Genomic DNA, 21,356 nt, shown 5'->3' on the forward strand with positions numbered 1-21,356 from the left:
ATATCAATCTCTAATAACCCACATAAACAAAAAGCTCTTTATGTCCTTTTATTTTAAGAGTAAAGGTGTCTTGAGACCAATCAGTGAGAAAACCACTGTACTTTATCCCCATCTGTGACTGGTCCGTTTCTTGCTCTGACCTCATAAGGTGCCACTGTAATGTATTTACAGAAAACCTATAGAAGTCCCTGATAGACCCAGGTTTTTGGTCCTTATAGCCCAGGAAGCTGCCTTTGGTGACCTGATGGCCTTGGACCCAGAGTTGGCTTGTTCCACTCACCCCCCCATTTTGTTTATTTTTTTCATTTTTCCTCTACTCTTTTCTTTTTCTTTATTTTCTTTTTAAAAAATTTTCTTTGCTCTTTTTCTCATTTTATCTTAAATTCTTTTTCTTAGTATTTTAGTATAGTTAGAATTGTTGGTACAGCTACCATAGTTAGTGTAGTTACTATTTATTACCATAGTTAGTAAGCATAGCTTTGTTAGTATCACTAGTTAGTACTAGTTAGCATTGCTAGCATTGTCAGTATAGTTAGTGCAGGGCCTCACTGAGGCCTCCCTGCTGACAAGGAGGCTCGTATGGACTGTTCCAGGCTCCTCAGGACCACTGGCCGAGGTAGCTTCGCCAAGGTGACATTGGCCCAGATGGCCATCAGGGTCTTAAGGAAACTCAGCAGAGCTCCTCCAGCCTCCAGGCACTTTTCCATGAAGTCCACAGCATGAAGGTTTTAAATCACCCAACATCATAAAGTTATCCGAGGTGACTGACCGGAGGAGACCTGTTGGACCATTTACAGGACCACGGCCGCAGGACAGACGGAGACCCGGGGCACATGGGCAGCTGGTCTCCGCCCTGCAGCACGGCCACCAGGAGGGGATCGAGCCTGGGACCTGAGCCAGGATACCTCCTGTTTGAGGATGAGATGGACACGACAGCTGCAGACTTGGGCCCCAGTGTGAGTTCACGGGCAGAGGAGCCTCGCGTCCCCACGCGGCTGTACGGGGAGCAAGTGGGCGGCCTCAGGAGGACCAGGAGTCAGGGCAGAGGCCAGAGAGCCCGCCAGTCCCCCAGCCAGCCTGGAGGCGAGGACCACCACCTCCAGCCCAGCCCTGCGGCGGGGCCCGGGGCCTCCCCTCCACCCACAGCACCAGCTGCCACACTGGAGCCTCAGAGAAAGCCACACGCCCCCAGGGCGGGACCCTCCTGGGCACCGTGACGCTGGGACCCCAGCCTCGTGCTCTGGCAGCCAGAACCAGCAGCAGGTGGCTAGGAGATTCTCGAACTTTATCAGAAAGCATCTACGTTTCAGGCTGCCGGGCAAGAAGCATCACAGGAAAGTGAGCCCAGCGTGACCCCTTTTGGACGGCTGAGGAAGGGCAGACTGCACTCCCTGCATTTAAATGCAGAGCAAGAGGACGCGGAGCCAGGAGCCTGGCGACACTCCTGGGGCCACGTGGGGCCATGAGGGATGCATCGTGCTATTCTGAGCACGTGTGGCGTTTCTTTGGGGGGCATATTTCAGCATTTTTGTTGGGTGTGTCCCAAGGAGTGCAGGATTTCACCTCGGGTCCTTAGCACCTATGTTCAGCTTTCGTCACTTTTGCCAACTCTCCTTCCCAAAATGGCTGTCGAGTCACACTGCTACTCACAGCTGCACTACATCCCTGCCAATACTTGGTATTCTCCACCTGTTTAAAAAATGCCATTCTGGTGGAATTTTATAGTTTTCTTTCCAAACATTTAGAAAGAAATCATGCTGTGAAGCTCCGCAAGCCTGTCCCCTAGATTCTGCAGCTAACATTTGTTTCTGTTTCTCTGCTGCGTATCTATCTACCACCTTCCCATCCATCAGTCCATCCCACTTTCTTATGCCTCGAAAAGTGAGCCGTGGGACTTCCCTGGCAGTCCAGTGGTTGAGACTTCGCCTTCCAATTCAGGGGGTGCGGGTTCGATCCTTGGTCGGCGAGCTAAGATCTCACGTGCCTCATGGGCAAAAAACCAAAACATAAAACAGAAGCAATATTGTAACAAGTTGAATAAAGACTTTAAAAAATGGTCCACGTCAAAAAAATCTTAAAGAAAAAACAAAAAAATGAGCCGCAGGCATCAGTACACTTCATCCTAAACGCTTTCGCACACACATAATTATCTGCAGGTCAGTATTTCTTTAGGGTTCTTTTTCTCTTAAGGTCAGATTTACACAGGAGAAACGCACAGATCTGGAGCAGGGCACGCCAGGAATTCTGACAAAGGCAGAGCTGGGACCTGGGACTGTGGAACCCAAACCCTGTCCACTATCCTTTATCCCTGGGACCTCCTGGCTGCAGCCTGTGGACGCCCCTCCAGGGGCATCTCCTGCCATTGGTGGGCCTCTCTCTCCCACACTGATGTTTGCTTCCACCCTAAACGGTGGCGTCACTGTGGACACAGTCCTTAAAGCCCGGTTTCTCCTGGACAGTCAGAGAGGATGCAGCAGCACCTCCAGGGAAGGATGTGAATGCGATGATGTCCAGGGACGTTCTGTGCCGTCCGACAGCTTCACGCTCAAACAGCTCCGTGAGTGCCGACACCCGCGGTGGCGACGTGGAAAGCCGCTCGGCCCCACAGGCGAGCCTGCAAACCCCTCTGCTGTCAGCTTCCTGAACTCTGCCAGCACCACGTGGTCATTCCTCTGCTCCAAAACCAGCGGTGGCCCCCACTTCTGGCCCCTGAGGTCCACGCCCCCCGAAGCCCCCCGTGATTCCAGATTCGACAGGTTCCGCCACGCCAGGCCACTGTGTACACACACATCCCACGGGCGTGCCCGCGAATGCTGCTCCCCGCCCACTCTAACCCTGCCCAGAGCCCTGCCAGTCCTTGGTTTTCATCATCTGCAATCGGAGGGCACTCCCTGGGTTGACTCCCCTGGGAAGCAGGGGACTAAGACTCCAGGGTCAGTGTCAGACACACCCAGCTCCATATCCCTCGTGGCCCAGGAACCTCACGGGACCTTGGGCAGTGCAACGCAGCCTCAGTCTCTTCGTCTGACATGTGACCCAACCACAGCCCCTCTTCCCACGGTGGCTGTGACGCCTGGTGAGGTCACGCATGCCAAGTGCACACGCAATGCCCAGCAGGGTTGACACCCCGTAAGACGGTGGCTGAGCATAGCTGCCACCATCAACACCAATATCACTGCCCGGCCCTGCAGTGGGTGCCTGGCTTTGATGGCCCTGGAGGGATGGACCGTGCAGTCACTAAGGTGTTATAATTCTGTAACCCGTCAGAACCCCTATTTACAGTGTATTCTGAGCACGTGTCACATTCCAGGCACTGCAACGGGCAGGGTGACATGAGCCTCTACTTCGGATGACACCCATTTTAGAGATGTGGAAACTGAGGCTCAGAAAGCCGAGTGACATGCAATCACATGGCAGTAAGATCCAGACCAGACCACTGCTGATGGTGGACAAGGGGACAAGTGCCATTTCTCAGGCTATGACCCTGCTGCTGGTGCAGCCCCTGAATTAGGAATCTGGGGCAGCCCACGCTGAGAACCCAGGCCGTCGGCCCCGACCCTGCCGTCCGGCGGCCGCTCACAGTGCTGCTTTACCTGGGAGCAGCTGGAACACGCCCTGGTTCTCCATCTCCACCGCCAAGTCGAAGTGGGAGCAGTCGCTCAGCGTGACCACCTCGTCAGCCCCACCGGGAATGAGGCCGTGGATCCTCAGGGGCAGCTCCAGGCTCTGGCCCACGCTGGCCTCCACTGGGCACGGGGCGAACGCCATGCCACTGGGCTCGATCACGTACACCTGGAGGACAGGGGCGTGCACGGTCGGCAGGTTCCTCACAGGAGGAACAGCCGCTGCTCGGCTTTCCTGATACCCTGGTGTAGAAGCACTGAGGACCCATCGGTGAGAAGCCTGAGCTTGGGGGACACGATGGTGTGTACTGGGGGCGGGGAGACCTTCAGGACAGAGCCGTCAGGGAAGGCCTCCCTGGGAAGGTGCTGTAGAAGCTCAGACCTGGTAGCCATGTCAGAGGTAGCCTGACAAAGGTCTGGGAAGACGAGACAGTCTGCGCAAAGGTCCTGAGGCACATACGGCTCAGCGCGTTGGAGGGACATAAAGAAGGTGAGTGTGCAGGGTTAGAGAGGCATCACCAGCAACAACACTAATACTTACACCACACAAAACTTCTCACACGCCAGGCTCTGTTCCAAGAACAGAATGAACTCATCCAATCCTCTCAGCCTCCTTGTTAAGAAGGTTCTATTATCAACCTGTCTGCTTGATGAGGAACCTGGCACGGGAGGTTAAGAGCCTGCCCGGCTGGAGCATGGTGGTGTCTGGACCAGGCAGGCGGCCCTGGAAGCCAGGTTCTGACCACTACACACGCTCAGGAACTGTCCTCAGGCTCTGAGCTGAGCAGTCAGGTGACAGGGGCACATTTACTACGATAAAGAAGCTTGGGGGCAAGGGAGGGGGCAACCTGGTCACAGATTATCCAAATACTTGACAATTGTGCTGCAGTTAAGGGGTCTCAGTTACAACCTTCCTTACACGAGTTAGATGGATCTTTAGGTAGGTGTGTGGATCGAAATAAAAAGAGGAGAAAAATGTGTACGTCAATGTCCCAAACAGTGTAGGAGAAGGTTGGGGATGGACGCACTACATATGGAGCTTTCATTTCAGCCCTAAATGAGGTAATAAAACAGGCTGAGATCAGGGTCAGGCGTTCAGGAAAGAGTTGGGGTCCGGAGGCCACCAGGTGGGGCTGGCAGATGCTCGGCTGCAGGTGGCCACTCCCACCTTCGGCCTTTGCTGAGTTGGTCCCACGTCACTTGGGACGAACACAAGGTGTAGGGTCCCCGTGCAGGGACTCCCGACTTGGACCTGAACAGGAGTCAGAGGAAAGGAATGGGGCCAGTCTCTTGGAGTCTGGGGGCTTTCCCTTCACTGTGAATTTACAACCCATGCCCAGTGGCCCTTCCAACTTGGGAGATTCATAGCTTTCAGGCTGGGGGAATCTTCTAGAATGACTCCTTTGAATACCTCGTGTCTCTGTGTCCTCTGGTCTCCCTTCCAGAAACCTGGCTGGTTCCATCCCTGCCTGGTGTGGGATGGGACGACCATCTCCTGAATTGGCCGTGAGCTCAGGGGCAGGGCTGGACCTGACACTAGATGCTCTCACCACCACCACCAAAGCCAAGTGCAAGACCGAGGGCAAAAGGGTGTTTCTGAATTAAGCCTGAGGCTGGTTAAGACGGTGGCTGCAGCCCACCACCCGAGCCTCCCCGCGGCCGTCCTGGCCCAAGGTCTCACCTTCATCTCACCGAAATGTAGCGGGTTCTGCACATCATGTGCCTGGATCACACTGAGGCCAGTGTCACTGCCTGTGGCCATCACGCCCTTGACGGTGACTGTGGCAACCACAGAGCTCGAGGAAGACCAGCTGAAGTTCCCACTCCCACCGTGGGCCTGGGGAGGGAAGTCATGATCAGGTCAGCCCACCTGCCCGTCCCTTGGTCCCTCTCTCTCTCACACGCAGTCGGCATCGCGCCACCACATGGTGACATGTGGCATCAGCCAACGTCTGGCTGGCACTGCCTCTGCCCCTCGCTCTCCCCACCCTGTCTCCTTCTGGTCCTCATATTCTGGGGACCTTGTGGCTGACACAAGCGTATGCATATGCCCATGACAGTGGCCCCCGGACCCAGGGGCACCTCCTGAGCTCAGGCTGGAATGGGAAGACCCGCGCCCCAGAGCTGGGTGCAGGACTCGGCTTCCCTGCCCCCTCCTGACATAGACCCCTGCCCGCGCCGAGTCATCTGCCGTGAAGTCAAGGACAGCCCAGAGGCTTCCAGACCAGGGGCCACCATCCCAGGACCCTAGAGGGGCCAAGAAGGTGACACACCTGAGTGAAGAGGCAGTGGGTCCCAGTACACACACAGGACACCTGTCCTCACTGCCGTGAGACAGCAAGGACTGATGGGACGGGGCAGGCCACATGGGCTCTAGCCCTGACGGGCATCAGGCCCCGCCACTAACGCCAGGTGGGCACGTGAACATCAAAGACCAAGAACACCTTATATGTGACAGAGTTGGAGACACCTTCCCCTCGAATTCCAAATTTTTCTCTAAAGATCTTTACGCTGTTTCCAGAAAACAATAATTTTTTACAAAAAGAAACACATGTGGAAGTTAAATCTGCGTTCAGGACTTTCTTTATCATGCTTTCTTTACTATTTTTCAAGGTTTTTTCCTAATTACCAAAATACACTGCTGTGATAGAAACCTCAGAAAATACAGAAAGCATAAAGACTCTGATTTTGAATTCTCTCCTGACCACTAGAACGTAATTATAACAGAAACAGAATGGACGTAAAGCCCCAACCCCATGGAAACACCCAAAGGAATGCACCCAGACGGGGTCTCACGGTTACCTTTATCGTGTACTGATAGGCGCCCGTCTTTGGTTGCCAGGGAAACGTCAAGATGCTTGGATAGAGGGTGATGGGGACATGGATTTCCACCTCCTGCTGGTTCCACACAGGCACCCGCAACGTGTGGACCCCTCCGTCCTGCAAGGGGGTGAGGGTGCCGTATGCCACCATGACAACCAGGTCAGCACTCAAGCAGGCCCCCGTCCCTCCCTGGGGACTGGTCTCCAGGGTAGATTTTTCAGTTGTGGGGGAGTGGGAAGGAAGATGCCAGGTACCCTGCGGCCTTCTCCATCTCCATGGAGATGGCTTTTGGTGGCCCTGCAACAGCTGCTGAAATAAATGCTGCTTGACTACATCCTCACAGCACCCCTGACAAGATGCATGTGGTTTATCCCCACTCTACGGATAGGGAAATCTAGTCATGGGGCATGAAAGCAACTCGCCCAAAACCCCCAGCACAGAAGTGGTCACTTTGGTAGGAATCTCTGCCTGGTTCACAGGCCATTTCTGCCGCTGCCAGGTCTGGGAGAGGTGTGCGTGGTGGGGTAGGAAGATAAGAACACCCGCGCCAAGCTTCCAATCAGTAAAATTGGCTCCCACCGAAACCGAATGGCCTTTTAAATACAGGGGGAAATTTAAAAACTTTGAAGGATCCAAGCAGCCAAAACAGCCAAAGAGATGCTCATGGGTCCTGGTCAGTGCACGGCTGGACACACGGGCCCAACACTGCTCCCAGCAAGGGATTCTACCCCCAGCCCCAGAGATGCAGGCTCACTTTTACAGGGGCCAGCAAAGGGCAGAGGAAGAGGGGCTCTGGCCCAGCACAGGGGACAGGGAAAGGCCAAACCCCCTACCCCCAGACACCACCACTGTGAGCCCAGAGCAGGAGGGAACCCCGTGGTGCCCACAACAGCAGTGCACTCTTGGGGTCCCAACTGCCCTGGGCTCATGTCCAGCCTGGTTTGACATTTCCATCTGCGAAGGTCCCGGGGGTGGGGGGGGGGAGGGCTGAGGGAGGCGCCAACTTGCCTGGTCCACCACGGAGGTGAGGGCGGCCTCGATGGCCGTCTGGCCCCTCTTTGTCGCCCTGACATGATGGTACGACCCGTTCTGGGAAGAAGCCAGAACCTCAAAGAACTCCGCAGGGAGCATGGTTTCGATCTGGATGTTCTGGAAGGTGAGGCAGGAAGGTGAGAGGAGCTTCCGGGACAACTCAGGGACGTTGGGACGCAGGAAAGAAGCCGTGTGGCCCCAAAACAGCAGCCAGGCCAGGGGGATGAACTACACGAAGCCCTGGATCTGGGCTCTGACCCCTCCCAGGCTGCCCTCCCCTTGTGACCCGAGGACCTGGCGCTCGCGAGCCCGAAGGCTACTGTTGGCTCTCAGATCCTGCGGTCCCAACAAGAAAACCACCAAATAAAAAAAAGGACACCAAAAGCCCTTAGAGCTAATTTCACCCAAAATGGTGATCGACCGAGCCTTTGTCTACTAACGCAAGGAAGGCAGTGGCTTCTGCAGAGAGGCTGAAGGGGAACCTCGCCCCCTCCTTGAAACCTCAGACCCCACAAGGAAGGTCTGGAGATTCTCATGGTCCTGGGAATTTCTCACAAAGGACCAAACACGGCCGAGACTTCTCTCCACCTGCCCATTTGTGATGCTCTTTCCAGAGCCAGGAAGCTACTGAGCTTGGCCTCAGTCAAGGGGCCTTCTGGACAGGTTGCAGGTATTCCTGGCCCTGAGGCTCTGCAGGGTAGGGAAGGATGGATTCTCAGTGCTGTGAGGTCCCCGGGCTAATGAGGAGGGGCAGGAAGCCCTGTAGGAAGCGGGGTCCCTGGTGCAGACTCACAGGCTACAGGCTCTTGAGATGCCCGAGGGGTCCCACGACAGTGTCTCCCATGGACCCAGCCGCACCACTAGGAAGCACCCCAACTCAGCCTGCCTGCTCAGGGCCCCCTGTGTTTGGGGGCTGCTCGTTGGGCAGCTGCTCCAGGAGAGGCACCCCACCCCCCAACTCCATCAGGCCAGAGGGGGACTCACATCCGACAGGTAGACCTTGTTGCCGGACTTGTCAAGCACTTCGACGGTGATTTCGTACAGGCGGCCGGTCTCGAGCACCCACCTGCCACCAGGGTGGACTGTGAACCCTACAAAACAGGCAGGCGCAGAGCCTCAGCGTTGAGGCCACAGGGGCCTGTGGCTGAGGGAGAGGATGGCACCAGGCCTGGTCAGCACCGAGGCCCCAAAGCCATTCCTCTGCACTCCTCCGGGGAGGAACCAGCTGTGCGTGACGGTGAGACCTAATGCCCATATCAGGCCTGAGCGCTCAGAACCTGAGCTGACCTCAGATGCACAAGGACCAAACATTCCCCACCGGCTGCTCCAGGGCCCATTCAAACTTGACCCTATCCACGGTGGCTCTGACCCACAGTGAGCCTACACTCTGAACCCACAGTAGGTCTACACTCTGAGTCCATTGTGAGTCTGTGCTCTGAATCTATAGTAGATCTATGCTCTGAATCCACAGTGAGTCTGCACGCTGAACCCACAGTGAATCTATACTCTGAATCCACAGAGAGTCTACCCCCTGAATCCACCGTAGGTCTACACTCTGAGCGCTCTCCCTGTGAGCTGGCCCTGCCCTCCCAGGCCTCCAGCTCTGTTCCCACACACGATGCCGCCAGCTGTTGGCTGACCCCTGCAACGCCACGTGCTTCCCACCTCCACACCATCGCCTGAGCTGTGCCTCTGCCAGGATGACGAACCCGCACAAGAGCAGCTTCTGAGAAAACGCCGGCCTCGAGCACCATCTCCCAGAAGCCCTTCCACTGCACTCACGTTTACTAACTCTTTACCACTGTCCTGTCACCTGTTTGCAGTGGTCTCTCCCTGCAAAACCAAGCACAAGGCCCCCACTTCCCTCCTCCGGACTCCAGTGCCCCGCACGTGCCAGGCAGATGGAAGGTACCAAGGGTTCTGAGCAGATGGCGCTCCCAAGACACACAGGGCCACCCCGCCCGAGGCCACTACACGTCAACATGGGTCTCCCCCAACAGCAGTCTCACTCAGCAGCCAACAGGAGGACCAGGGGGCTGCTGGGCCCCAGCCAACAGCTCTCTCACCCGAACCACCTCAGGGCGCCCAACGGGAGAGGCGGCTCAGGCCCAGGGAACACGTGTGTCCAGACATCTTTCCAGGAGTCGTCTCTACAGCAGCTCCTGGGCCCTGGCTGTGCCCGTCCAGGTCCTCCATGGCTGTGGACTCCTCCCCTCCTCTCTCGGCCTCAAGCCTCCCCCTCTCTTCCGCCAAGGCATCTTCCAAACGTCCATAGCCATGGTGAGGTCTGGGCAGAGCCCTGGTATAAAACCAGAAGACAGAGCCCTCCCCCACTCTACCCTATCCTGTTTCTCTCCCTGCAGAGCTGGCCACCAGCCGACCGTGGTCTACCCTCCGCTTATTCTGTGCACAGACAGGGGAAGGGCTGGGGGGGCAGCCCCGGGAAAGGCAGGGTAGCACTGACGTCCCGGGCCTCCCCGCTGGCAGAGCTGGCCAGAGGGAAGCGTTTCCTGGGGGGCTGTTACTTTTATTTGACTTTTTAACTCCTGTAATCACAAACGACCCAGGATGCCCACACTCACCCAGGTACCCGGGTTCCACCACGAAGATGGTGCTATTGGGTAACCGGGAAGCGCCCTGCATGCGGATACCTGGATTCTGAATTAAGGAACAAATAAACTAGCTGGCAGGCGTCGGCTTCGTTATCATCAACATCACGTGGGGAGAAGAGGGGATGGGAAGGTCCCGGCCCGAGGCCACGCACAGCACAGGCCGTTTCCAGAATCAGCGGCCACAGGGCACTTCCTCCACTCCAAAAGGGGGCCCTCTGCAAGGACCCTGGAGACCACCCGGGGCATGCAAACAAGTTGGGGACACATGACAACCCACACGCTGGTGTGGAAACAGCCTCGGCCAGGCCCCTCAGATGAGACCAGAGAAGGTTCTGGAGGCGAGGTGGGGGCTCCTCTCCAGCCACCACCCCTCACCTCAAAACCTCTCCAGCAAGTCTCCCCAGAGGTGAGCGATTCCACTCAGCTGGGGTACGATTTTGGTCCTTTCTGATTTTCAGACCTTGAGAGAAAACGGGGCTATTTTTAGCCTCGCCAAGCTTTCAGGGAGAAAAGTGACTTGACTTCCAAACAGCACATCTCCTGTGCAAGACATGCAGATGCGTGCGCGCTGCCCGGGGAAAGGATACTCCTGTGACCGAGGACCAGGCTGCTCTGTCCCAGCTGCACTGCGGTGACCAACGATGTGTCCTGGGCCAAGACTGCCACGGGCCGGCCCGGGTCTCCCTCGGGGCCCCAGACGTTGTTCTGAAGCTGTAGCTCGTACTGATCGGAGGGCATTGAGAGTTCTGGCCACCCAGAAACAAAGAAGAACAAAGAGGGGAGAGAGAGCAAAGACAGGAGATGTTAAACATCAATGTCACCTCCTTCCCCCACCCCAGTCCCTGGACCCTGCTGTCAGTACAGCTGCTTGATTTTTTTTTTTTTTGCTTAATTTTTTTTCAGTGCTTTAAATTTTAATATTCTCCATGCCTGTGGACAAAGCTGACACTCTCCATGAATTTTCAGAGGCAATCACTTTTTTGTGGATGCCATGAGCAGCTTTTTTTTAAAAAAAATTAAGCACAGCCTGTGACTCAAACTGCCAGCTGCTGGCAGGATACCAACATCAGACCCTTTTCTGTTCGTCACAGAAGCAAGTGAACTCTGCTTCTGCATCGAGGGGCCCAGGGTGGGGCTCACTGGACCTAGGGGTCCTTTGGGGGTTTCCAAATAACCCACTCACTCTGCCTGCGTTTGTGGCCCCGTTCCAGCCCTCTTGCATGAGACAGGGACAGGATGCAAGGACCACACACAGCTTCCCTGCTCACCACTGGGTCCCAGGCAGGGGCTGCCATGGGAGGCGCCCAGGACAAAGATCCTGGAGGAGTTTCAGCTAGAACATCCTTCAAAACTCCCAGGAATTCTGAAAGGGGGGCAACTTGCCCACCTCTTGTGCTAGGGTATCTGTTGTGTGTTCCAATAAGTCCCCAAGAATTTGCCCTGGAACAGAGGGTTCTCAAAGTGTGTTCCCTGGACCATCAGCATCACCTGGGAAACCGCAAATAACTGGCCCCATCCCAGACCTGCTGAACCAAACTCGGTGGATGGGGCAGGAGGGGTGTAGTGGGGGCAGCCAGCACTTTGTATTTGCACAGGCCCTGCAGGGGATTCTGACACTTCCTGGAACTGAGAAGCCCTTCCAGTCCACACAACCCACTTCCAGGTCTCCAATGGGGAAGCCCAGCCATGCTGGGCTGAGACTCTTATAGACGACGTACCCAGTGATCAGAACACAGCAGCAGTGCATCAAGGATACACGTCATAATAAAATAATAAGGTAATGCCACTGCTCAGAGAGCAGCATTACTCGGCGCTGCTTCAGGAATCACTAGTGTCCTCCCTTGTTTAACATTCTGCAAATGAAAAGGGCCCTTTTAGGAAATAAATAGACCGACTCTGGACGATCTTGCACCACATGATGTAACCCTATTTACAAAGCCCGAAGGCGATGAAGAGGAGGGCTTGTCTGGCGGACCCCTTCAACACCTCTTTTTTTTTTTGCGGTACACGGGTCTCTCCCTGTTGTGGCCTCTCCCGTTGTGGAGCACAGGCTCCGGACGCGCAGGCTCAGCGGCCATGGCTCGCGGGCCCAGCCGCTCCGCGGCATGTGGGATCTTCCCGGACCGGGGCACGAACCTGTGTCCCCTGCATCGGCAGGCGGACTCTCAACCACTGCGCCACCAGGGAAGCCCTTCAACACCTCCTGTATTGCAAGACCTCACTACTTCTCAGAGGCACTGAACAATGAAGGCTTTGCGGATGTGAAAGGTCCCCGTCTGTCCACAGGCAGAGGAAGGCTGCTCCTGGGGCCCCAACGCAGCCCTGCTATCACCCGCTGAAGGTAATGGGTCACCCTGTAGGCTGTCCTCCCATGGCCAGGAGGCCCACGTTCTCCTAGGAGACCCGGTCTCTGAGCCCTCCCGACCCTGGCTGACCCCCCAGATGTGCTTCTGTCAGAACCCCCAACTCCCACCCCATGCAGGGTCCGGGGAGGACCATGGAGCTCCGGGGGCGGTGGGTCCGAGCCCAGAAGGACAAGCAGCCCACTGCCCTGCCTCCGAGCCCAGCCCATCAGGCAGCCCAGCACGCACTCGCTCTGCGAGGCCACGGCTCAGGGTGCGATGGGTCCTTTACCAGCTGAGTCTTGGACGCAGGAACCCGTCCCACATCCGTCCTTTTTCCAACCTCAGCACAATTTATCCCAGTAATTTCCAGCATTCCCGTCACCCGAGTTCTTTTCAGACATCGACTCCCTCAGCCAGCTTGTCCTCCCCACATCTTGTTCTGTCTAATAGGTTGGTTACTGGGCCGGGCACATCAGCAACGCCAGCACCAGGCACTGAGCAGCAAGGGGAGAAGTCTGTGTCCCCTCTCCGTGCTGGGAACGCTGCCCATGGCCTCACAGACACTCCTCCTCCAGGCCCCTCTCTTCCCTCCCCTGCCCCACGGGCGGGGGTGTCTGCAGGTCATCGCTAGAACTCCAGGCGGGAGGAATCCGGGCAGCCCCCTGACCACTGCAGCCCCACAGCAGTGCCCGCAGTACAGGGTAGGGACTCCGAAAACGGGCCCGAGAGAAAGGAAGGCAGGCAGACGTCGGGAAATAAAAATACGGAAGGCAAGAAGGAACATTACATGTTTAAGGAAGAAAGACTGAAAGAAAATATGAAGAACTAATTTGGGGTAACTGCCCTCTCACCTGTAACTCTCTGAACCTTCTGCGGATGCCGTGCAAGACAGGGGCTTGCCAAAACTCATGTTCCCTCTCATGATGTCATCCCCTGACTTTCCTGTCTAGCAGCCAGTTAAAAATGACAGTGATGTGAATTGTATCTCAATTAAAAAACAAAACAACACAACCCATCAAAACGAATGGACAGTGAGCTTCCACCCGGATGTCTTGTTCTTGGTGGACCTTTGCAGGCCCCTCCCCCATCTGTTCCCCTAGAGCATCTGTCTGGAATCCACTCCAGCCCTGCGGCACCCGACACATAGGTGTGTTTATTTTTGGAGGCGTTTTCCATCTCATTACCACACAGATGCAAGAGAGGCAGCTTAACTACTTCCTGTCTGGGGATATCTTTCATGTGCCCCGTTCTTTGACTTCTACCGTAGGTCACTGAGCAAACCCCAAAGTTCTCTGGGTGTCTTGGGATGTGCTGTCCATCTGGGCCATGCACCAAAGGGTAAGCTCTGAACCCCTCTTTATTAAATGCCCTTTAACCTCCCTGGTGGGGGCACAGCTCCCCGCCCTCATCTGCCCTCACAAAGGGGCCACCCGCCCTGCCCTGGGAGAACAGAAAGCCCTTCTTGGGCTCCTCTGGGGCCCAGCACCACTCGACCCTGCAGGAGTGATTAAGGCCAAGGACCCGACAGCTTGGTGACTATCAGGCATTCTGTGTCTCGGTTTCTTCGTCCGTAAAACAGGGTATTAATGAAACCCACCTCACAGAGCTGTTGGGTCATAATGTGAAAAGCACAACAGCTAGGAAACTCTCATGATGGTCAGATGTTCCAGACTGTCTCCATCAGGCCACAATGTGTTCGAGACAGTGCTCCGGTGGAGACGGTATTTCTGAGAAGCCCCTGTGGGTGCCCTCTGGCCTTTAACTTGTCTCCACTGCGTTCCCCCTGAGGACGCAGGGGCAGGGTCCTGAGAACTCCACTGCTGAGCCATCTCCCCTTTTAAGAGTCTCAGAAAGCCACACCCAGGTCCGTCCCCTTGCTTTTAGACTCTGCTTCCCTAAAGTCTGTGGTGCACGCCAGGCTCTGGCCAGGACCCCCAGCCCAGCTTCGTACACAACCCGCCTGCACGTTGACAGGTGCTAAAGAGCCGGACGCTCCACGCCCGGCACACGGAGACGCTTGGGACCCCCAGTCTACTGTCCTTTAGCAGGGCACCCCGTGTGGGAGAGAACCGGGCCTCGGGGCAGGAGGGGCCTGTCCTCGGCTCTGAGGCCTCCCCAGGGCTGCAGCGCCCTGCCACACAGTAATGACTGACCAGACCCACTGCCCTCAGACTTTCAGACCCAACTATAGACCAAGCCCAGGCTGCTCGGATGCTGAAGCATCTACACGCTTCTTAACTGATGCCCTGTATTACAGACAGAGCAGCCAGCAACCTGGGGAAAGCACCTGCCCAGACATGTGTCCAAGTGCTCGGGCCTAGAATGGAACACTCTTGTACCCGAGATACTAGATGACCTGTGCTCTGACCAAGAAATGTGTGTAAACTAAACAAAAAGATGATAATGATAATAATTCTTAGGAGGCTTGGTGCTGCATTAAGAACACTCATCACTGAAAATGCATCACATGTACACGGCACTTTAGAATTTCCAGAAAAAATCCATGTCCATTAATTCATTCTGCCCTCAGCACAGGCAGAAAGGCTTTGAGGGCTCCAAGAGAGAAACTGAGGCCCAAAAGGTAGCGGTGTCTTGCCAAGGCTGCCCAGCAGTCAGTGGTAGACCCACGGGCAAAACCCAGTCCAGCGTGAAGCTCATGGCTTCGGACATTCTTAAAACAAAGGGATATAAACCCAAAAAGATGGAAAGCAGCGTCTCGAAGAGATATTTGTACACCTATGTTCATAGTAGCACTATTTACAACAGCCAAGAGGTGGAAGCAAAGCAAGTGTCCATCAGTGGCTGAGTGTCTAAAACGTGGTCTATACAGACAATGGAATGTTATCTGGCCATGAAAAGGAAGGAGATCCTGACACCTGCTACAACACGGTTGAACCTCGAGGACATTCAGTTCAGTGAAATAAGCCAGACACAAAAGGACAAATACTACATGATTCCACTTATACGAGGTCCCGAGAACAGTCAGATTCATAGGAACAGAAAGTCCAAGGGTGGTTGTCAGGGTCTAGGGAAGGGGGTTGGGGAGTCAGTGTTTAATGGGCACAGGGTTCCAGTCTGGGAACACGAGAAAATTCTGGCGATGGATGGTGGTGATGGTTGCACAAAATGTGAATGTAATCAACGTCACTAAAATGAACACTTAAAAATAGTTAAAATGGGGGCTTCCCTGGTGGCGCAGTCGTTGAGAGTCTGCCTGCCGATGTGGGGGACACAGGTTTGTGCCCCGGTCCGGGAGGATCCCACGTGCCGCGGAGCGGCTGGGCCCGTGAGCCGTGGCCGCTGAGCCTGTGCGTCCGGAGCCTGTGCTCCACAACAGGAGAGGCCACAACAGTGAGAGGCCCGCGTACCGCAAAAAAAAAAAAAAAAAAAAAGTTAAAATGGTAAATTTTATGTTATGCCTATTTCACCATGATAACAAAAGGGCGCCGTTGCCATGAGTCCCAAGCTGAGCTGGTGCCCCACCTGTCATCTTTCCTTGCCTGATCTTCTGCACCTTGTAGCGGATGGATGTCCCCACCATGAGGTAGACGTCATAAGCTGGGTTCAGAAGGATGTTCTCCAAAATCAGCAGCCTGACCTCCGCGGGGCGGACGTTCTTAGCATGAGGAAGAGAGAAGAGGCGAGGTGAGCCCGGAGCAGGGGTCCGTGTGAGCAAGAGAAAGCGTCTTTAGAACTTTTCAGTCTGTTCACGTGGGCACAGGGAGGTTAGGGTGAGAACACAAGGCAGCGCCTTTGGACACCCCAGAACCCCAGGGAAGCCCTGTGGTACAGCAGGCAGCCATTTAGAGGTCACTGCTAAAGTATACCGAGCCAGGGGTGATGGCTATGGATACAGAGGCCACTAGGGGCCCAGGGGCTCCACCCATAAAAGCCCCAAAGGCCCGTGCTGGGGGCCGTACTCCTGCATCCCCACAGGACCCTGACGAGTGGAGAGACTATTCTTGGCAGGACACCACCCCTAGGGCACTGCACAGACAGCAGAGCGACACACACCGGGCTTTCTGAGAAAGAGGCTTATCTGCCTGCGCAGAGGGGCCCACAGAGGGCTCTCAGGGACGGGGGCGAGGAGGGCACCGTCACAGCCCCTCTCCTTACTTGAGCGCGCCGGTTTCTTACAGAAAGGAGTATATACCCCCGCTCTGGTGCCCTGACTCTGGCAGCTGCTGCCAGAGAACGTGTCTCCATGCCCGTCTCTGGTGCCCAGCCATGGGCTCTGGGGTCCCGCAGGACCGGAACCGATGGAGAAAGAGTTCTTAATCAGCTACCAGCCCCAGGGCACAGCAGAGAAACCCGATCTTTCTGGAAAGAGGCCCATTAGCTAATCATCACGGCTGCACCTGAGGGGCGGCTTCTAATTAAACACACATCTAAGGGCTGACAGTAAACCCTTCCTGAGGCCTTGGGGGTTGGGGGGGGACATACCTTCATGCCCTCCCTCTGCCCCACTCCAGAGCACCGGCATCTCTAGGAGGGGGGCTCTTATACGTGTCTAGGACCCCAGCTCTTAACACCTGGTGCCCTGGGTTTTGCGGCTGCCGCCCAGGGGATACCCCTGGATCCCCTGGCCCTGGGGGCCCTTGGGCCCCACAGGACCATCAATCAGAGACAGTGCTTGGGCTACGACCCCCGACACTGCACACACAGCTGACTGACACCCCCCCGCAGTCATTAGGTGGAAGAGGCCTACCTGCTGGAAAGAGGCTTTGGCCTGGAGGGCAGGCTTCAGGGTTGTCACATGTAGGGTCTACAGAGGGGCTCTCGGGGAACGTAGGCTGGGGACATTATCTTTGTACCCCCATTGCCTCACTACAGCTCATGGCATCTCCCAGAACGGAGCCTGCACCCTTGTCTGGAGCCCCGATTCTTGTGACTGCCGCCCAGGAGACACCTCCAGATCCCCTGGCTCTGGGGGCCAGGGAGGCTCTGCTCACAACCCCAGAGGACTGTACATACGTGTGTCCTTTAAAAGCTGTTGTCTGGGGACTTCCCTGGTGGTCCAGTGGTAAAGAATCCGCCTTCCAATGCAGGGGACGCGGGTTCGATCCCTGGTCAGGGAACTAAGATCCCACATGCCGCAGGGCAACTAAGCCCGTGTGCCTCAACTAGAGAGCCTGTGTGCCCAAAGTACAGAGCCCACGTGCTCTGGAACCCACGTGCCACAACTAGAGAAGAGAAAACGCACATGCCACAATGAGAGAGAAGCCTGTGCGCTGCAACTAAAACCCGATGCGACCCCAAAATAAATAAATAAATAATAAGTTAAAATCTAAAAAAAAAAAATTAATTAGGAAAAAAAAAAGCTGTTGTCTGAAGGCTTGGCTTCTAACCAGTCTGGATCTGGATCTAGGTACTGACTGAGATCCTCCCCTTAGGGACAGAGAAAGACAAATAACATATGGTCTCACTTACACGTGGAATCTAAAAAACACAACAAAACACCCAAGCTCACAGACACAGAGAACAGATTAGTGGTTGGCAAAAAGGGGGTGGGCAAAATGGGTGAAGAGGGTCAAAAAGTACCAACTTCCAGTTATAAAATAAATAAGCCCTGGGATGTCCTATATAGCATGGGGACTATAGTTAACAATACTGTATTGCATATCTGAAAGTTGCTCACAGCATAGATCTTAAAAGTTGCTAGCACAAGAAAAATACACTCTGTAACTACATATAGTGACAAATGTTAACTAAACTTATTATGATCATTTTGCAATATACACAAATATCGAATCATGTTGTACACCTGAAACTACTATAATGTTGTATGTCAACTACACCTCAATAGAAAAAACCCAATAAGTTAAATAATATCTTTGATACATTAAAAAGAAAAAACAACCACACAGAGCACCCACCTTGGGCCGGGCTCTGAGGTGGGTGCTTTCCATAGGCAGGACAAGGCCGCCTTTGCAGCTCAGCGGGGGCCCGGTCCCGGCCCAGCCCTGTGCCCCCATGGGGCCCAGGACACAAGGAGACAAACTCCCCAAATACTAACTGCAATCCCAGGCACGTTGCAGGACTGCACCGGACGTGGCTGCCTCATGTTTCCAAAACCCTCCAGGATTCCCAAACTACGGCTAAACCGCTGAAGAGAGTGAATTCTCATCTGTCACTTTAGAAATTAATCAGCAGATGTACCACAAACTTCCTGCTTGGGCTCCAGGAACCAGGCAAACAAAGAGGAAGACCCCAGGTCTGCAGCTCAAAAGGAGGCCCAGGCAGGGCAGACCTGAGCCCACAAGAACCAGGGAGGAACCAGGCCTTGGTTAAACCCACTTCTCGCTGTCCTTTCTGCCCCTGCCCCACCTCCACTCTCAAAATGGGGCCTTGATGGAGAAGCAGGTGCTGGTGAGGCCAGACGACAGGGGGAGGGGGTAGTCGGAGTCCGAGCCCTCCACACGTGGGACCAGGCAACCAGTGTCAGGGCTCAAGGTGGGGCACAGGGTGAAATGGCTGGTGGACCCTGGGAGTTCCAAAGCCTCGGATGTGTCTCTACAGCAGGACAGGAGAGCTCACTGAAGATAAGCTAGTTGATGCCAACCCCACTGCTCCCGGACCTCCCTGGAAATTGAGGAGAAAAGATGCCTTGTGACTGTAGAGGTGGCGGCTCTGGTGCCCCGGCCACCTGTTCCTAAGCCGTGGCTCACACCAGATACGGTTCCCGGTAGGGCATCTCCTCTCTGCTACTAAATATGTGAGGGAACCAGTCGTCCAGATCTCGCCCCGGAGAGCAGGTGCCCCCCTGCACCCACCTTGTACACGGCCTCCTGGATGCGTGCCTTCAGCTTGGAGCTCCCCGTCTTCATCCCGGACACCAAGATTGTGTCTCCCTGCTTGGCCGCCTTCTCCATCTCTGAGATGTAGGAGGGAGGGATGTACGTGGACTCCAAAAAAGTCAGGATGCTGGAAAAGGAACGTGCGGTCAGACCTGATGCGTGGAACCCAGGAACCTCACACACTCACTCTCCGAAGCACCTCTGCAGGGTGCCAGACCCCGTGTAAGTGCTGCTGACCTAGTCGGTGCTGCCTAGAAACCTGTCCCTGAAATGTCCTACATCAGAACTGCCAACGTCCCTGTGAAACATGCAGATTCTCGGCCCCGGCCCGGCCCTTGGTCTGCACGAAGCCTGGGGATCTGCATTTTATAAAAATCCCAATGTGATTATGATGAAAGGCAGGCACTGAAATTTGAAGACCGCCCGCTTAGTTGAAATGTTTTGGTCTCATAGACATGAAAGGTGAGGCTCACGGAAGCTGAGAGCAGGCCCAGGACCACAGGCCCAGCCAGGGTCCTTCAGGGCTCCCCACGCGTCCCAGCCCCGCTCCTTGGCCAGCTCCTCCATCTGGGAAATGGTTCAACGACCACGCCCTCCAGTGTTAGGAATAGGGAATCACATCGAATCCTACCTTCCCTGGGGTTAGGCTGTGGGGAGAAGGGAGGGAGAATTCGGGATGGGGTGGAACCCTCAGAGCACAGGCTGGTAAGCAGGGCCAGCCTGAGTCTCTCCCGATTTACAGATAAGCCCCCCAGTTCCACCCGAATGAGAGCAGTCAGTCGGACACACTTTCATTCTCCCCAAGATCTGCCGGGCGCTATAGTATGCAGTGATTTATTTCCTGGCCCAGTTTTACGAGGTGTCACACACTGAATTTAATGAAAATCCAGGACACTCTGGTTCTAGCACCCCTTAGCACCTTGGACTTTGGTCAGCATTCGACTTACATACCGGGTGCTTGGAAGCTCCGGGAGCCGTCAGGGCAGGAAACAAGCCTGGTGGTGCGAAGCGGGGCAGGCAACCAGCGTCCCCTGAACATCTAGTATGTGCCGGGCCCAGAGAGGGGCTCTCACCCCCGTCAATGTGCTCGCCCACCCTGCCACCCTCCGAGGTGGGCACAGTGACACCTCCAACTGCTGCAGGAGGAAGATGGTGCTCAGGTGGTCAGTCCTTGATGACGGCCACAGGCAGGACATCACGAGGCCAGGACCAGAATGCAGGTCTCTTGGACCTAAAGCCCACATTCCTGGCTTACGGAGACCCCAGAAATTCCAGTGCTCAACCAGAGACAGAGGCTGACAGCCCAGCACCCAAAGAGCTCTGACCCAAGAGGGCAACCTGGCTTGCACAGTGTCAGGGCATGAGGGTGCCCGCCGTGGAAATGGCCGTGAGCAGAGCCTGGATGTGTCCTGGAACCCTGAGCTGGACTTCTGAAGGTGTAAACAAAAGGCCAGACTTGTGACTCCCCACAAAATACTTATCAATTGCAAGGGAGTAAGAAAGTGACATCAGAGCAGGGCACCTGGCAGACCCCACCCTACCCAAGTGATGACAGCGAACAAAATCACTGATGGACCAACAAAATCACGACACGACACAAGGACAATACGGCATCTCGCCTCTGTGACGTTCCTGCAAAGGTGCAGAACTCTGGGTCTGATCAGGAGGAGCGTCAGGTAAACCCGAAATGGGGGAGGCTCTGTAAGATAACTGGACTACAGTCTTCATGAGTGCAACGTCCCAAAAGTCGAAGAAGGACTGAGAAACCCTACCACGCTGACGGAGACTAGGAGAGACAGGACAACACGCGGCAGGTGACCCTGGGGGGCATGTTCTGCTACAAAGGATACAACTGGGATAAACTGGCAAAACTTGAACACGGTCTTGTGACTGCGGGCATCAGTGTTAATTCCCTAATTGTGATGACCGTCTTGTGGATGTGCAGGAAAACGTCCTCAGAGGTAGTAAATGCACATTAAAATAACTGGGGGTCACGGGCCCCAGGGTGGCAGCTTGCTCTCAGATGGTTCGGGGAATCCACTCTCTGTACTACACTTGCAACTTTTCCGTAGGCTAAAATGTGCTGCAAAATTTTTTAAAAAATAAGTCTTCCTCCCCCGAAAG

General features: G+C 55.2%; 1 protein-coding gene across 1 annotated transcript in view; it reads right to left on the reverse strand.

Moving 5' to 3' along the window:
* The window catches only part of NUP210 (nucleoporin 210), a 100,856-nt gene that overhangs the window by 58,753 nt on the left and 20,747 nt on the right, over positions 1 to 21,356 (reverse strand). Inside the window, exons 5-13 of the mRNA XM_081246205.1 lie at positions 19,209 to 19,359; positions 15,919 to 16,051; positions 10,678 to 10,836; positions 10,061 to 10,129; positions 8,463 to 8,569; positions 7,455 to 7,595; positions 6,426 to 6,563; positions 5,305 to 5,460; positions 3,594 to 3,792 (exon numbers count right to left, since the gene is read on the reverse strand). Of these exons, the coding sequence (XP_081102331.1) occupies positions 3,594 to 3,792; positions 5,305 to 5,460; positions 6,426 to 6,563; positions 7,455 to 7,595; positions 8,463 to 8,569; positions 10,061 to 10,129; positions 10,678 to 10,836; positions 15,919 to 16,051; positions 19,209 to 19,359 (1,253 nt within the window). The remainder of the gene's footprint in view (positions 1 to 3,593; positions 3,793 to 5,304; positions 5,461 to 6,425; positions 6,564 to 7,454; positions 7,596 to 8,462; positions 8,570 to 10,060; positions 10,130 to 10,677; positions 10,837 to 15,918; positions 16,052 to 19,208; positions 19,360 to 21,356) is intronic.

This window comes from Mesoplodon bidens, assembly GCF_964165515.1.
Source record: "Mesoplodon bidens genome assembly, chromosome: 10".
Classification (NCBI taxonomy): Eukaryota; Metazoa; Chordata; class Mammalia; order Artiodactyla; family Ziphiidae; genus Mesoplodon; species Mesoplodon bidens.